The sequence below is a fragment of the Centruroides sculpturatus genome, unplaced genomic scaffold (assembly GCF_000671375.1).
Source record: "Centruroides sculpturatus isolate CEXI.00-Female unplaced genomic scaffold, Cexi_2.0 scaffold1289, whole genome shotgun sequence".
NCBI lineage: Eukaryota > Metazoa > Arthropoda > Arachnida > Scorpiones > Buthidae > Centruroides > Centruroides sculpturatus.
The window spans coordinates 219,354-238,163 of record NW_019385502.1 but is presented as its reverse complement, the minus strand read 5'-3'; the positions used below and the strand labels follow the sequence as shown (position 1 = coordinate 238,163).

At 30.0% G+C, this 18,810-nt stretch overlaps 1 protein-coding gene across 1 annotated transcript in view; it reads right to left on the bottom strand.

The window, feature by feature from the left end:
- Window positions 1–1,200: 1,200 nt before the first annotated feature.
- Window positions 1,201–18,810, bottom strand: part of LOC111639617 (SPATS2-like protein) — a 26,185-nt gene continuing 8,575 nt past the window's right edge. Inside the window, exons 2-6 of the mRNA XM_023385513.1 lie at window positions 12,461–12,540; window positions 3,978–4,086; window positions 2,074–2,129; window positions 1,780–2,002; window positions 1,201–1,667 (exon numbers count right to left, since the gene is read on the bottom strand). Coding sequence (XP_023241281.1) covers window positions 1,495–1,667; window positions 1,780–2,002; window positions 2,074–2,129; window positions 3,978–4,086; window positions 12,461–12,505 — 606 coding nt within the window. The 5' untranslated portion in view covers window positions 12,506–12,540 and the 3' untranslated portion in view covers window positions 1,201–1,494. The remainder of the gene's footprint in view (window positions 1,668–1,779; window positions 2,003–2,073; window positions 2,130–3,977; window positions 4,087–12,460; window positions 12,541–18,810) is intronic.

The following is an 18,810-nucleotide window of genomic DNA, read 5'->3' as shown; positions in this document are numbered from 1 at the left end:
GAGAGTGTAATTTCTGTAAAATGAAATTTCCCTGTAGCAAATTTTTTTTGGTGGGATTTAGTGACTATTATATATTGGGTTGTTCGGAAAGTAATTTAATTTTTTTTACCACTAGACAGATTAGTCGTATTTTTCCCACCATTTTCATTCTAAACCGTATTATCATTATATATTTTGACAGTTAGCATTTTAAGGCTTATTTGTAAAAAATTTTATTTGATTTTGTGCAATTGTTTATTTTTTGTCTCTCATCAAATATGGAAGATCGAAAGTAGCATTTTCGACATATTTTGCTTTTTTATTATCAAAAAAAAAAATGCCGTTCAAGCAAGAAAAAAACCATGTGGCATGTATGGTGGAGATGTGCTGACAGAACAACAGTGCCAAAACTGGTTTACAAAATTTCGTTCTGGCAATTTCGGTATTGAAGATGCACCATGTTATGGATGGCCAATTGAAGCCAATGAAAACAAAATAAAAGTACTGATTGAAGCAAACGGCTGAACAACAACACGTGAAATCATTAAGTGATTAAATTTGTCAAACTGAACTGTTTTATGATTACTTGAAACAAATTGGTTTTGTTTTTAAGCTTGATATATGGGTTCTACATGTTCTTAAAGAGAGATGCTCTTTTTGGTGGGATTTTAAGGAAATTTTTTTTTGGAGCTTTTACCAGACAATTTAACAATTGATTTGAAAGTATACTGCCATCAAGTAAACAAATTGAGTAATGAATATCATCAAACAGAAAAGGAGGCCAGAATTGATCAACAAAACAGGTGTAGTGTTTCACCATGATAATGTCAAATTTCACACAAGTTTGGTAACTGGTCAGAAACTGTTATAACTTAGATGGGAAGTGCTCTCACACCAACCATATTCGCCAGATTGAGCACACTCAGATTATTACTTGTTCCAGTCTATACAAATTTTTTTTTAACTGTAAGACATTTACTTGAAATGACAATGTCAAAAATCACTTGGATCAGTTTTTTTGTAAGCAACGATCAAAACTTTTATGAATGTGAAATCATGCTACTACCAGAAACGATGACAACAAATATTTCACCAAAATGGTCAATAAATAATTTCACAAAATATTTGTTTATTATAAAAATATTGTTTTTTTTCCACGGAAAAAACTAAATTACTTTCCGAACAACCCAATAGAACTTTGACTGTAAATAAAACTTATCTGCCAAATTGTATGCTTGCCAAGCATGCAAAAATTTTTAAGTTTCTGCCACCCAGTTAACTCTGTTCATTTTGAATCACTCAGTTGTTGTGTAACCGAAACTGATGTCATCTCACTATTTTTTCTGCCTCACCACATATACATCATTCCTAACAATTTCAACTCAATAAAAATTAAATCAAACTTTTTTGATGTAACAGCATTGAGTTATTTTTCTCATTCAACACCCCCTTATAAAATTTATTTTACTCTATGTTATTTTGTTATCTAAGAAATTACAAATAAAGTAAATATAATTACTTTGCTTGAGTTAACTGACTCGTTTCCTCCACTTCTCTTTTCTCTTCTTCATTTTTCTGTTGGCATTCTGTAACATTGGTCTCTCGAATTTCATTCTCTTCAATTTTTGGATTGGAAATTTCCGTATTTTCTGGACAGTCATCTACTCTTGACTCAAATTCTTTTGTCTCTGCAAATATAGACAAGTATTAAGTAATTACAAAGTCTGTCCTCTTGCAACTCACCATTCGTCAGTGACAATTCTCCATTATTAAAATATAATATAAAATAATGCCGGTTACTCAAATTCCGTATAGATATTCGACGTTTAGTTTTCGGAATCGTACTTTGGTCATCGATATGGTTTTCCTCCGGCTGCCGTTCCAACGATGTAGTGACCTCGGCCTGCAGATCCGTCGAGACGTTCTCCTTGCCAGCCGGCACTTCGTTGGACTGCAGGTTCTCGCGAGAGACTGCTTCCTTCTTATTCTTTTTTTTATTTTTCTTCTTATTTTTGCTATTAGTCTGAAATTGTAATCACATTATAATTTACAGCTAATTAGCAAAATAAATATAGTAGTAGTAATCGTAATTACCTTTGACTTATTGTTACTAGTAACACTCCATTCTTTCAATGCCTGCGCAGCTCCATCTAATAAGGTAAATCAAAAATTGATTGTTAAATAAAACACTAAACTAGTCTAGTCTCTCAATTCGATACCATTTGAAATATCTTTAAAATGAAAAATACAGACATGCATTACAGTGTAGTTGGTACAAATTTAACTGGAAATTACAACTCTCTCCATTAATTTAAAGTAATTCAAATAAGTATTTTTAAAACTACAATTTCACAAGGATAAATCCTTCAGGTTTATGCCATTGCAGGTTGTGTTCATCACTATTGTTATTCATTAAAGAGAATTTTATTAGATAAAAACCATGTTTCCTTACACAGCAAAGAGTTTATGGATTGTAACAAAAAAGGCCATCCAATAGACTGCCAAAATTCTATTTTTTTCATTCAATTACTGTTTAGAAAATAGAAAAATGTAATTCTATCATGCATAATTAACACAAATCATTGTACAGTTAAGCTAGGGCTATCACTTTAAATATAAATATATATACATCATTTTTATCCTCAAAATTCACTTTGTATTGACAAAAAGACAGGGTTTATAGCCTAATAATGTTATAATTATCAAGTTGAGTGTCTATCTGCAACAAGACTGACTAACCACACATCAAAAACAACTTTGAAAATTCATCCTTTGTCGGACAGATTATAAATACAGTAGAGTGTCATTTATCTGAATCAATTGAGGACTGGGGTTGTTCGGATAACTTATTTTTCGGATAACCGATTATGTACTAAAAAGTACATTAACCTATCCCATGTTGAAATTTTTCTCCGTTTCATGTCACTTTGCGTTAAATTTTCGTTGATGTTAAGTCTAATGTAAACTTTTTAAAATAATAATCATGGCTATTGTATCGTTAAAAATTATTTCTTTATTTTTTACAAACAAAATAAATATATTGAAAAATATAAAAACAAAAAAAAATTATACTTTAGAAGTTAATCTAGTATCAAAAACATTCCATTCAGCATGACACACAGTTCCCAGAAAAACACCACACAAAAGTGGCAAAACACACGCACCAACAAAAAAAAATATTGGAGTAGCCCAAGATATAGCCAAAGATTGTAATGCCACAGCACTAGCAAAAATTTAAATTTGCAGACTGGAATTCTTTCAGATAACTGACGTTTCAGATAACCGACTTTCAGATAAACAATGCTCTACTGTATTTAACAACAGTAAATGATAAAATAAATTACACACAGAGAAAAATTATTGAAAACTTATTGACATTTAAGGTAGAAGTTTGAGTAAGTGTGCATGTAATAATATCAATCAAACTGTGGATTATTGCATAGAAAATGAACAAAAAAAAATTTAACAAATTAAACATAGAGCATGCTTTGGTGGTTTTGGGAAAAAATAAAAGCGACAGACAAACGTACGTAGTACAAAAAAGTTTTCTAAAATATTTTTGGTAATTATAAACTGTTTCTTAGAAGTAAACATATAAAATATCTCAATTTCAATTTAAATGCTAGAACATAATGGTTACTTTTTATATGTTTCTTTAAAAAAAAAAGCAAATCATTAAAAATTTTAACGAAACTGCTTGGCATGTTACAACTCTCTTTTTACGTTCCCACATTGAGAGAAAATGCACCTAACCAAATCGGAAAAAAAAAATACAATTTTGTAACAATAGTAATCCCTTCCTCTTAATTTTTGTCAGATATTTTTCGGTTAGTTATATCTTTTCTGATCACTTGGTAAAACAAAAATGCTCTCTAAGAAGATTCTGGAGCAATGTTAAGTAGTAGTAAAATTTTACAATGAAAGTTCAATACAGATAAAAGCAATCAGTTGCTAATTATGTACATCAAACACCACTTATAATTAGAACTATTACTTACCCTCTGTAAAGGCACTAATAGCTAAATTTTCATCAAATTCATAATACTGAAGAACTAATATGACGTCGTGCTTGCTTATAGACGGGAAAACTTCACGAACTTTGGCAATCTGAAAAAGAACCAAAGTTTATTAATGAAAAACAAAAATTCACTAAAATTTTTAATCAAAAAATAATCACTATTTCTATTTTATCAGAGTTCCACTCATAAAAAATTTATTTTCATACCCTAATACTTTCAAATCAGTTACCGTCTTTAGGGATTAATGTGTAATCTTCGAGAGATTTCAGCCTCATATAAAGCAGTTTTGCAGATATTAAGAATGCATAAATCAAACACTTATACTGACTTGTCTTCTATCAAATCTATTTTAAGCAAACTTAAAATAAAAAAGTGCAAAAAAATAAAATTGCCAGTGTAAGTTTGAATGAATGTAGGCTGTTTTTTTTCAAGCTCCAATGGTCCATAAAAAGAAAACAAGTGTAAATAACAAATTGAATTTATTAACAGAAATTAGGTACAAACATGGTTACTTTTTGACACAATCACCATGAAGATTGAGGCATTTTTTCATATCTGTGGACAAGCTTTTCCATCCTCTTGTCATAGAATGTTGCCGCCAATGACTTGAGATGGATCATAACATTGTTTTTAAGATTGTCATTAGTCTAGAACCTCTGCCCACCTAGCCACCTTTCCTGTTCAGGAAAGAGGTGTAAGTCACTCGGCGCTAAATCAAGGCTATATGCAGGGTGTTTAAAGGTGGTGAAGACTTCCACCCAGCTTAAAACTTTTTCATGTGTGAAGACTTCCACCTCTTTCTTGAACTGAAAACATGGCTAGCAGGGCAGAAGTTTGAGACTAATGACAATCTTCAAAACATTGTTGTTAATGCCATCTCAAGTCACTGGCAGCAACATTCTATGACAAGGGAATGGAAAAGCTTGTCCACAGATATGACAAATGCCTCAACCTTCACGGTGATTGTGTCAAAAAGTAACCATGTTTGTACCTAACTTTTGGTAATAAATTCATTTTGTTATTTACACTTGTCTTTGTTTTATGGACCATCGGAGCTTGAAAAAAAAAACTGCCTTCATACTTGTAGCTCATTAACTGATTATAAATAACTTTACACATCCAAAATTGTAGCTTTTAACTTGTTACAAAAGTTTTCATTTGACAGATTTCCCTTGTAATTTGCAACCTTGTAGAGTATGTAACGATTACAAGCGTTTTATGCAATGGAGCCTGGGAGAAAACATGATCTAAGATGCTAGAACAACACATGCAAGAAACAGAAAATATTACCATTTTAATTCAATACATAATTCTATAATAAAGAAAAAATTATATTTAGAAGTAATCTAACACTCTAATTTTTATTCTAACATGTTTGCATCACATAAAAGTCACACAACACAAAAATGCATCAATTGGCATCGAGCATGTTAAAACATTTGACTCTTGTCACTTTCATCCAAATGCTTTCTATAAATTACATATTTTGCTGTACATTCCAACAAATTTTAATCGCCAAAGAAAGTTTAATATCAACAAATAATAACAGGATTTCTATTAATTATTTCAAGAGTGCATGTTTTACAATAGTCCAGCCTTCATTTCATTAAATGAAAAAGGAATAATAAAAACTAAAAAATTAACAACATTTTTTTAATCAATTTTTCTTATTCGACAGAGAATTAATAGAAACAAAGAGAAACACACACAATGGTCTGTTTCATGGAAAACATATCCTGTTCGGTACTTCAGAAGAGATACTCAAGAACAGACTTGAAAGACAAGTCTGTAGCAGAAAAAACTTGAAAAATATTTACAACATAAAAGATAACAGAGAGGTTGCGGCGCAAGTTCAAACGTTACTTGTACACAGCAAGCAGAAGTACACGATTTACGTTTTAACTCCAAGAAAAACTCGTTGCAGTGCACGTTCACAACATCACGTAAATGTTGTCAGTAAACGTTGTGCATTGACTCACAGGAAATTTGTTGAAAAAATGGCGGTTACATTTAACGTTGAGGGTTACCAGCAAAGGTAAATAAACAAATTAAACTATTTTAAAGTATTTATAGGATGTTTAATAACACTAATTATTTTTAATTAGAGTTGTCTCTCCTACTGTATGATAGGACACCCTCATACCTTTGTCGAGAGTAGTAGTGGCTTATGTAAATTCAAAAGCAGCTCGAAAAATTGATTTTTAGAAAATTTACAAACATACTACACTGTTGATAGTAGAAGATGCCACGGAAGAACAAACCTACCTTAACTTAAGCTATTATGAAGGCAAATATATGTAAATTCTATAGGCACTTTGCATCACTTGCTAAAAAATTGAATAATTAAATAATTTCTGGATTAAAATCATCTGTTTCTTTACAATATTATTCGTAAATGCTTAAATAATCATTATTTTAATAAAATAGGTCATAATTTTAACACCAAACATAAAAAAATGAAGAAGTTTAAATCGATCTTCTACTCGCCATGCTAGACATAGCAAATGCCATTATTGACTGTCTAGAATTGCCAGATGGCGGCACTCAACTGTCCACTGTTAACGTTTTGGGCTGAATACGACAACCGCAACCTCTCTATTTATCAAAAAACAAAAAATACAGTAAAACTTCTTTAACTCAAATGCCTGTCACTCAAAGTTATTTTCTACTCATTGGAGCTTAGAGAAATTTTACTGTATCTCAAGCAAGGCAGATTGAAAAAAAAATATTGGAAGATAAAGAACTATGGTGTCAAATTGAGGCTATTCTAGATCCTTACTACAGCTCCCATATAAGTTATATACATATAACTTATATGAGAGCTTTAGTAAGGATCTAAAAATAGTCTCAATTTGGAAGTTGAAATACAGTTTCAATACAGAATGGGATTCTCATATTTGATATACTGCTCCTGTTGCAACAAGCATTGGCCAGCCTTAATATAGATGATGATGTCAACGTTAACAGATTTCCTAAAAAGAAGGCAAACATATACAGTATTCCAATAACCATATATTTGAAAAATTCTAAGATTTGTCTCATATGGGATCATAATTATTCTATAACATACCCATGCAATAAATAGTGTATCTTCCATTTAATAAGATTTACCAAAATATTTTAAAATTAATTAAGAATGAATAATTATTTTTTTGTGCTTTCAAAGATGGAATCTGAAGAAAATAAATAATTTTTTATTAATAAGATACAAATTTCTTATACACTATCAGCAATACATCATAAATTTTATTATTATTTTGTACTTTTGGATGCTTCAAGTTACAGAATTATAGAATAATTACCTGAATGTATTAACGTGAATCACAGGTATGATTTTTCCTTGATATATACAATTTGATATGTAAAACTTGTTCTGTTTAATCTTTCATCAAGAAATCAAATTCTTGAGTGAATGTGCAAACATAATTTGATATATACTGTGTTTCCATGTGTATTTTTCACACTTTTTCTGCCATTTTTTGTTAATCAAAAATCAAGATGCAAAAATATACGATTTATTTTTAAAGGTAGACTACATCAGTATTTATTCATTGAAGTTATGATTTTATAACATAGTTTTAATATTTTAAAAACTTTGCATACATATTCAAATGATTTTGAACTTTCACATCAAAGAGTATGAAACAATTTTTAAATTTATAAAGATTTTTCCTCCTCTTCATACATCTGATGGCCCATCCTTGACTAACCTTAAACTCAATAGAAGAAATATTTTGTATCTGAGCAATATTGTGAGTCTATGATTGAACATATCACATGTTACAGTACAGCCATTGCTGCACATTTCTTCAACATACCACAACATTTCTTCCTCAAGTTGGGGATATTTTCCATCTTGAGACCACAAAATGCCCTCACATTGGACTTTGCATTGCTTAGAGCTTCTTTTTGTTTATGTCAGAAGTGAACAAGTGCTTCACTAACACCGAACTTTTGTAGATCTCTCGATTTCTGCTCTGTTCCGCAAAGCAGATTTCTTTAATTTTATGCTGTGCAGCAAAACTTATTTTTCTTGTCCTCTCACAAAGTTGCAGTTAACTCTACTCGGTATGACATCTGTAAATGGTAAAACCCATGAAAGCCAAAACTGCACAGAAAAACTCTAAGCTTTCCAACTTATCTTAAATGAAATGAAACAATATTCATTGCTTCAAAATGTGAATGCACCTTTACCAATTTTCAATCTAGTCATGATATTTGCTACATTCATTAAAATGACCTTAAAAAAATGAGCATGGTAAATAAATATACAGTGCATCTACATATATATTCTCAACTGAAAAAAACAGCACAAGATGCCATATTCAATCATTTAAATTCAATACTCTCAAGCTCATAGATCTTCTCAATATAGATGAATACACTGTTATAAATTTAACTCAAAGTGAATGCAATTGAAAGCAAAATTAATAATTGCAAGGCAATATAAATGCATATTTAAATTTTAAACCATTTTTATTAAAAACATGTCAGCCACAATGGAAATCAAATGCATTAATTTAATCAAATCCATCCAATGAAGAAAGCAATAATAAATACAAATACGTCACACTAATCTTATATAGCTTTGCGGTTAATATTTAAAATGTAACACTAACGAGAACTGGAATGTTTAAAATTGGAATCAAACTCGGATTGCACCGGAAAAATTTTTATAGACCACCTGAAGATCCTAGAGTTGGTCAAAAACATTAGTGTTATGTTTTAAATATTAATTGCAAAGCTATACAAGGTTAGTGCAATGTATTTGCATTACTTTAATTTGTCATTAGGTAAATAGCATTAGTTATTGGAGTTGAGACCAGTTTGCACCATCATAGTTTTGGCATAGAATTTAGGTTAAATGTCATCTCAGGCATTCAGAGAGTAAATAAGTTGTAGTTGTGTACTTTGAGAAAATTTCGGCTTTGATCACCGCTCAAAATTATATCACAGATTTCTTAAACATTTTTGCGAGCTGCTATGCAGTTTCTCCATGGCAAAAATGCAGCACATATAAAACCATCATCATATTTGTGTGAATGGCCTTTAACATGTCCAAAGTATTGCGGATATGCCAAGTACAACTATTGAAATACACGGGTTAGTGGGTTAAAAATGGCCAATGCTTAATCCATTGCACATACATTTGTATGTGCAATGGATACAGTAATTCAATAAGACAGCATTTTCTAAACTTCTTGGTAATGTGGAACTCTTAAATAAATTTTTTGTGGAGCCCTCACAACTTGTTAGCATCTTTTGATATAAATTTATATAATCAACAGACAACGAGCAAGGCTACCAGACTCTAAAATGCTTTATCTTTTTTACTATTTCATCAAATGATTACATTAAAATATATATAATTGTTTATAACTATTAATAAATTTATAATGATACAGTGTAGGGCCATTAAGCCGCAGGCCAGTAATCTGCAAATTTGCTTAAAACTTGGATCCCAATTTTTAGACACTATGGATCATATGAACCTGGACATGGCCTCTCAAACACTTGAGACAGGTGTTGATAGCTGTCAATTTAGCATTTCAAATGTCCGTGATTGACGTGCTATGCACTATCGCAAATTAAATATTTAAATGCTGGCTTATAACTTCAAAGAGGTATTTATAGAAGATTAGTCTTTTATTTATCAATAAACAATAAAATAACTTACAATGATATTCAAATACAGTATTAATCTGTTTTATCCACGCTGAGTGTCAGCATTATGGAGGCCACCATTGTAACCGATTCACACCTTACAATGCTAGAAAGTTAATCTGCAGTAAATCTGCAAAAAATTGACTCATATTTAAAGTACAGTGTATTATTTTTGATTCAATAATCTGATAAAACTTGAAATAGTATAAATATGAGTCACAAATCCAACGTAAATCACTTCAGTTTCTGAATCTATAGCATGCACATCCTATTTGCTTTAAAAATTTTTACGCCATGAGTAATAAATGAAAAATAAAGAATTTGTTATTCTTAAATAATAATTTATTGTTAATTTTAAGACCATTAATCAAAAAACATTTATTTTTTCATTATTTATTGTAATTTATGCATTATCAAAAAATATTTAAACCGCAGACCACCTAAGCCGCGGTTAAGCAGTTTGGACCCTAATCACTGCAGCTTAACAGCCCTACACTGTATATATTTTATTTTTATCATTCAATATCAGTTGTACAAATGATGCATAAGGGCAAATGGTGTACTGTGTTGAGATGCATTACCAACTCAAATAACTGCTTGCTTAATAATATTTATAAAATAAAACAATAATGCATATAATTCATTAACTTTAAAAATGTCTTAATAGATTTGCAAAGCCCTAGAATTTCAGTTGCAGAACCATCTATAGAAAACATTGCTGTAATAAACTATGCAATTTAAATTAATTTAGTTGCAAAAAGAATTTTTTTAGTTAAATTTTATCAAATTCAGAAGTATTTTCATCAAATATATTTTGTATGTATATCAAATTTTAGAAATATACTTTTAAGAATTAATCTGAATAACTCACAAATCCATTTTACATTATAATACATATAATTTTTTCTAGTGATCTATGATGTTTTATTGGCTGTAAAGAATACATCAACTAAAAGTTTTATTTATTTACTTGAAATTATTGAATAAAATTTGCACACAAAAATAAAATGGTTAAAACCTAAACTTGCTATTAACAATTTTTATTAACTGTGACTTTAACTGCTTCAATTTTCCAATAAATAATTTGTTTTGCTTCTATTCCTGGTTACAAATTGAACATTGTTTACCATTACTTTATACTTGGTTCTTTTCTTTCAAAGTTTTAGGCTACAAAACTGTTAATCCGTAAAGTCTGAGGATGAGAGTATTTCTTGTAGTAGTATTTTCATAATAAACATCAAATTTTATTCCAACTCCATGAAATTTTGAGTTCGCCAGCAATCCCTAGTCATGAGTGTAGTGTCATCATCTCCAGTGAAATTCTAGTGGACATCAAATTCAAAACACAATAGTTTGACACAGATCGTTTGACTTTTACAGTTGCATTTATACATCAGAATTTGTCATACAAATACCTCAGAGCGAAGACAGTTCATTTAAATGGAGATGCAAATGAAAAAGAATGCACATGTCAATAAAATATTAGAAATACTATCGTTGAATATGGTGCTTAATGTAGTTTTTAGCGGCGCTATAGCCGAGAATTCTGCTAACTTATCTATTGTAGCTGCATACAAAATCCAACTATATCCAACAAAATCCAACTGGTCTCTATATGTTTAAAAATTTTAAATCATCTCAGTTATATAAGCTATTTATTATCTGAAAACAGAAATAAATTCACAAAAAGCTAAATTTTCCAAGTAATTTTTCTTAAAGAATGCTTAGATTTAGATATTTTTCTTTTAAAATCATTAAAGCGTAACAATTATGACTTAAAACAAAAAAAAAAACAGTTAATTAAACATTTAGAAATAATATTTGTGTTTTTTATTTGCCTTTATGACACAAACATATACGATCTTTATTCAAAGTTTATGGACATAGTATACTTTCATCAACCTAACCAATCATTGTATGAACACCGATATATTTAAAAATTACATTATAATGTAGATTTTGTGTGTTGAGTAACTAATTCAGACAAATTGGAAAAAAGACACACAAGAAATATAATAAAACTCTTAATAATACACAGTAAATCACTTACTGTTTTACTGAAGTTAATATATAATAATATGTCCAAACTTCAAATATAAAAATAGAAAAATAAATTTTCTAAAATTTATCAAAAATATTTAAATGACATAGCATTCACAACATTTTTAATATGTTCAAAAGGTATTATTACATGGATTTTGTGCCATGTGTTCTAAAGAAAAAGAACCTAGAATGTTAGGTTTTTTTTGGAAACCACATTTTAAACAAAACAGCATTAATAACTGAATATTTTTAAATAATTTTTTGAAAGCAGTCCATAACGCTGCTCAAATATAAAAATATAAGCTTAAAATGTTTGGATATAATGTATATGAACAGTTGTAATAATGCAACAAATGAAGTTCCAAAGCTACTAACCTGAGCAGTTAACCATGTAACATTTAATGAGGACAACTAATCCAAATTAGAGCATAAATTATTATATATAATAAAATATTATAAATTTGAAGTAATTTTATAGCTAGTCGCTACATAAAATTAGATTCCAACAAGATTAATGGCTTGTTTTGGTAACATCCAGAATAATTTTTTTGAATGTTCCTCCAAATACTTTTTTTATATTATATCGTCTCTTTATAAACATTCAAAACAACATTACAGGAGCTAAATGTCAGATAAACAAAAACAAAGAAAAGCCATTTTTTTACAGTTTTGTATTTAATATTCAAGATAACTTACTTACTTGCTAATTAACTACGCAGTTAATTTCTTAAAAAACAAAAAAAAAATCACCTCACCTTTTCCATTAACTGATCATTATTCAGCTGCTGCTCGGAAGCCATAGCTACATTGTTCAGAGCGTCGTACAGTACCGAGGCTGTAACAAAACAAGCATTTGTTAACACTATATTTAAGTAAAACATACAGAATATAATGAACTCTGAGAGAATGTAACTTTATATTGCGGATAAAAAATACTACACCAACATCGGTAGAAGGTTATTCCTAATAAAACGTATTAATGTCGTCCGCCTCCGATATTTATCCACTTTTAATTTTCTGTGAGGAGAATGCAGACTAATATCTTTCATTGATTTGAAATGTTGCCATCTGGCAACCATATGACATTATTAATTCATTTTATCTGCTCTAAATTTTTATTTCTTGACATTATATTAAAAAAATATCTACCGAATAACCTTGTTTGGTTTGTAAAACTAGAAAATATTTTGATTTTGTCCACAAGTAAAACAAATTACAGTGGCACCTACATCCTCTCCTTATGTAAAAAAAAAAGTAATTTGAAGAACTACAAGGAGATTGTAAGCATATAATATTTTTACTTTAATTCTGATTAAAGGTAATGATATTAATCTTAAAAATTACAGTTTAGTATCTATTTCAGAATCTGTGTTTCCCAACAACCAGGTCACAACCCTCTAAAGGTCAAGAACTATATTTATAGGTGATGTTGATGTCTTCCTACAAAGTCACTGGCTAGAAAAGTGTGTGAAATTTCATCTTAGATAAACAAAGCTTATCTTCTATATTAATTAAGTTATAATTATATTAATATAAAATAAATTTTAAAAATATTTAGAAAAAACAATCTTCAATATATAAACAGCTAAATATTTTGTATCAAACAATCAGAAATAAAAGGCAACTTACATATGACCAAATAAACATTCATCTGACATCACTTATTTTAATTTTTGCTTGACAAAACAAAAATTCACTTAAACAAACATGAAACATCACAACAAGTTTATAAGCGGCTTACATCGACAATTCAAGTAATCCCAATCTTTAATTCTCCTTAAGCTCTTTGTATAACAACCATACATGGCTTAAAATGATCATAAATGACAAAAAACTCATTTTATGTTACATAGAATCCGAAATTATCATTTTATGATAATTAAAAGCATAGTTCTGTGACGTTTTATGAAGTAAATTATATGAAATTTGTACTTATTAAAACAGCAATCAAGTAATTGCAAGAGAGAAAAACAATTGTTATGCTCCTTTTTTCAATATTCTTCATGTTTTCTCATTCAAAATTTCTCTATATTTAAATATCATATATAAATGTATAAAATTTATTTTATATTTTTAAAAATTCCATTAAAAATTTTATTAGAAAAAAATTGTTTTATTATATTACATAAAATAAGTTGAAAATTTTATAACATTGGATAAGAGTTTGAATACAATAATATGGAAAGGCACATCAAAATGGTATCATTTTTGAACCAGAATTAAGTTAATTAGTCAGAAATTATGGAGTTTGGTCTAAAACAAGGCTGTTGTGCTAAGATAATACATTAATTAGCTTAAGTCTAGCTCAAAAATCTTCCAATGGTTTGTTACATGTTCCTAAATGTGGCACTTGTATATATCAATGATTTGACGAACTTATAAAACTGCACGCATGTCTTTATAAGCACTTAAAAATTATATCTTACAAAACTTGATAAGAAATTTCCTCAAATGTAACTACAATTCAAGTTACTTTATTAAAATTTTCTCATCCTGAGAAAACACACTTCATAACCAGAAGTTGACAGCAAAGAAAGACTTAAATTAACTTCTGTTGACTTCTAATGGTGGATAAGGTCAAAAAAATCTCATTTTTTAAAAATATATCCTCAAAACAATAGTTTGAAATGGATTTTAAACAGATATGTTTTCCAATTTGGAAGAATTTGTCTATTTTAAATTAGATGGACATATCTATGTTCAACATTCTCACAGCATACACATTGAAATGGAAAGTTAAAATTAAATTTATTTCTAAGCATTCTTAGTGCATGTAAAAATATATATTTACAGAAAAATTTTTGTGTATTTTCCATAGAATGCTAAGATAAGCAGTTTGTCTTAAAAATCTTATAGATTACTAACAACATAATCAAAACCAATAAAAGAAATTATGCTATTAGGTCTAATCTGCACTAACAAGCTACTCAAGGTCCCCTTCAAATATTTAATCAATTATGTATTTATACTGAGAGTAACATTCAAGTCTCATTCGGATGTAAATGCATACATTACATACAAATCGATAAATATTTGATCAAACCTCAAGTGGTATTAACGGACTTTAATCGACAATACCTTTTAGAATGAGCAAACTTTTTGGCATTAAACTCAAGTTGTCTCCAAATTAAATTGTTCTAAGCAGCTATTGCCATACTGTCATGGCATTTCCTAGAGGTAGCCAAGAAATGAGTGGATTTTCTGTGCATGACACTCTTCAAGCTCCAGTCCTCTGAAGAATATCATATGGGCAGAGCATAGCACATCAACAACACTCACCCACTCTTTCACTCTGAGACCTGTTAAAATCATGCACCACAAATATTTAACAACCTTGCACCATTTCTCTCTCTCTCTTTTCACTTCTCTATATTTGTGGTTCTTTTCACAAACACTTGTCACCTTCTTTGGCTTAGAATCTGTTTCTAAGTAAAATAAACAATGTTTCTCTTTCAGTCATACTTCCATTTACTTGCTCAGCACATATTTTCCTCAGTCTTCTACACACTCGTTTGCTCAACACTTCCCACATACATCATCATCTTACACACAATATCTTTCGATATTCTCTCCACTTGGTCAAACCGACACAAGATATCCTTGATGCATTTGCTCAATTGCATTCTCTTTCACACCACACTGCAAAAACACATCCACATTACCCAGAAACAAGGATATGCACTATAGCAGAATGTATTTAAATTTCAAATTTTACATTCTTTTGAGTGTAAAATTTTAAATTTAAGTGTATTCCACTAAAGGACTACATAGCCTGAAGATGGCCAAGTTTGAAACATTTTCCTAGATTAAAACTTTTGACAATTTTAAAAATACAAAGTAACGTTGATTTTCTTTTATTAATCAGTGAACAGAAATGTCTCATTTTCTGATCATTTCAAACTAATACACTGATCTTTGGTTTCTCCTGTTCATTAATTAATAAATATCTAAGAACAGTCCCATTATACAAATGAATGATTCTGATACCTTAACCAGTTAGAGTGTGACTATGAAGATGCAAATTTAGTAGTGAGCAAGAGGTTGAGAGCAATATAATTCTCGCAAAGGAAAACATGCACAAGTGAGAAGCAAGAAATCTCGCTGGTGTGAGCAAATTTCTGGTTCTCGCACATATCTGACACTTTTTGATATTTATCAAGTCTCACCTCTTCTCACCACATACTCTCGCTTGCTCGAAAAATTTACTCGAGTCTGCATAGTTGCACCCTTACAATATTTAACCTTATACAAAATCAGATCATTGGTGACTTGTCTGGTATCAACTCTTTCATTTGAATGAGAAGGCAATTTATAAGAGAGATATATATTTTAAATGTTCCTTTCTCGTCTACGTATCATTAAATATTTTCTATATTTATGAAAGAAAAATAAAAAAACAAGACATTGCCCTTCCTGCTTTGAGTCGACTATGCAATTTCATTTGAGAATTATCAAAATATTATCTATAAAATAAAAGAATTTTATCAAGTTCTTATTGTTCTATAATAAGTTCTCATTCAACCTTGATAGTAATTAATTCATAACTGGATTATATTCTGGCATCTAATAAAATTTCTTGTATTAAAATACAAAACTTGTTTTCTATCAAACTTAACAATAATAAATACATTCATGTTAATTTTTATTATTTCTGTGAAATTTTAATCATCATAATGCATTTCTCATTGTATATCACAAGGAAGAACACAGTAATTTTTCATTTTTTGACAGTTAGCATTACCAAATTTGATTTTTTCACAAAGATTCTGTCGTGACAAATTTGAGTCGGAAATCAATAGCTTTGAAAGGCATTTGAAAAATGTCTTGAATATATTCTTTCATACAATAAAAAATATTTCTATTTCCATTGTGCAACTCTATGAATTTAAAAGATATGAATAGTTTTCTAAAATTGATTAATTTAAAATTAGACATTAAGACAGATTGACTAGCTTTTAAAATAATCAAACACAAAAATTCTGCCTGTTTTCAGATAGTAACTCTACAATGACATAAATAATAATTTACAAAAATTTTATGAATGAATACATTTAAAATTCTTTAATAATCATCAATGATTAGATGCATTGAGGAAACTAGAGTGTTTCAAAAGAAAATTTTATTCTAAGGACTAATAAAAACATCAGTTCTTAAAAACAAATTCTCTGTAATCTCAAAATATATCAGTCAAGTGTGTCAAGCAATGCTTTCTAGATAAACATAAAAGACGACAATGCTTGCTGCACTCTGAAGTACAATTATATTTATTCCCACAAACTTTTAAATTTTTGTTGCATTCTTAACTAAACTCATAGAATGAATTTCCACAAAAATAAACATTCAGTTATAATGCCGATAAAAAGCTGTTATAACAGTTAATTCAGCAATACCATGTCAGTTCATTAGCTTAAAAAGAAGTACAGTAGAGCCTCGATTATCCGACCCCCGATTAACCGACACCTCAGTTAACCGACCGTCCTAGTCGGCAAATTCAAATGTCCGCTAGTGATGTGGCGCTACAATATTTGGCTATGTCTTGGCTACTTTAATATTATTTTTACATGTTTTAGCTTGCAACACTCTTTCGACCATAAAAGGGAGCCAGTATTTAAACGAGGCTTAATTTTCTAATTTTTAACAATACAATAGCGATGATCATTATTTTTAAAAATTTTTGTTAGGCTTAACATCGATGAAAATTCAAAGTGAAGTAGGTTAATAGCAATATACTAATATACTAATTACATGGGATATAATAATATACTACACTAATAATGGATTTTTTCATACTTTTCAATTATCCGACCAACCCCAGTACCCAATTGGGTCGGATAATCGAGGCTCTACTGTATCATGAGTTGATGATGCCATACAAGAAGTTGACAATAGAACTTGTGCAGAAATTTTAGTCAAAAGATGTTTAGATGAAAGCAATTTGGTTTGTATATTAAATAGTTTTGTAGTTTATTAGCTCATTTAAGCATTCATATAATTCATTCAATTATTTTCTCATACAAAACTAATTTTGTACTGTGTTAAATTTCACACACACACACACAAAGTAATAAATATACAGGTGGTCCTCCACTTTCGCACATTCTACTTTTGCACAATTCACTATTTCACACATTTTTATAAATTCAACTTTTTAAAATATTTTTGTTCATAATGAAAAAATTTGCTTCCACATAGAATGCTCATATACTACAAAGTGCAGTAGCTTGCTCTACATTCTCGGACACACATTACTTTCTACAATAGCAGACTTCTCAAAATCATAATCACTAATGTGTTGTTCCCAGCAAGGGATCAAAACAGTCTCAGTCTTGCATTAGGGCGTGCATCAACGTGTTGTGTGTTTTACAGATTTGTTTGTTTATGTTTAAACTAGTAGCCCGGGACGTCCCCTAGTGGGCGTTATTTACAAATTTTTATGAGGCACGGTTCCTTTGACTTTTTTGTTCCTATCAATATGCTCTACAGTTCCGTTAAAGTCCCAATGGTAAGATTTACCCTCCGAATGAAGGGGTGGCAACCCTCCAAAATGTAGCCCCTCTGTGCGAACAATAAAGTCAAAGGAACCATACCCCTACTTGCGACCCTTCGCGAGATATAAGCCCGTGAAAATTCGCCCACGTCATTTCCGGTCACGTGACATCGTGGTCAAAAGGGAGCCTACTGCGCAAAAAAAATTAACGCGCGCAAGCCCACACTCGGGGGGTCGCCGACCCGCTCATTCGCAGGGTAAATTCTGGCAAACAGGCGGTCACGTGACCCGTAAAATAATTTTTGGAGGGATATATCTCGAGAAGGGTTGCGCGTACGGGGATGGTTCATTAGACATTTTTTGTTCGCACAGAGGGGGGTCGCCATTCCCTTTATTCGGAGAGTAAATCTTACCGTCCCAATCGCGTCATACGGATCTATATTTGTATCTATTAAACATTCTATAAATACTTTAAAATAGTTTAATTTGTTTATTTACCTTCGCTTGTAAACCTCGATTTTACCTTATATTACCTTAATTAATTAATTAACTATTTCAAACTTTATCGTCTTACGTAGTGATTCAAACCTATCCGGTTTTTCGTTACTCGTCCCCTAG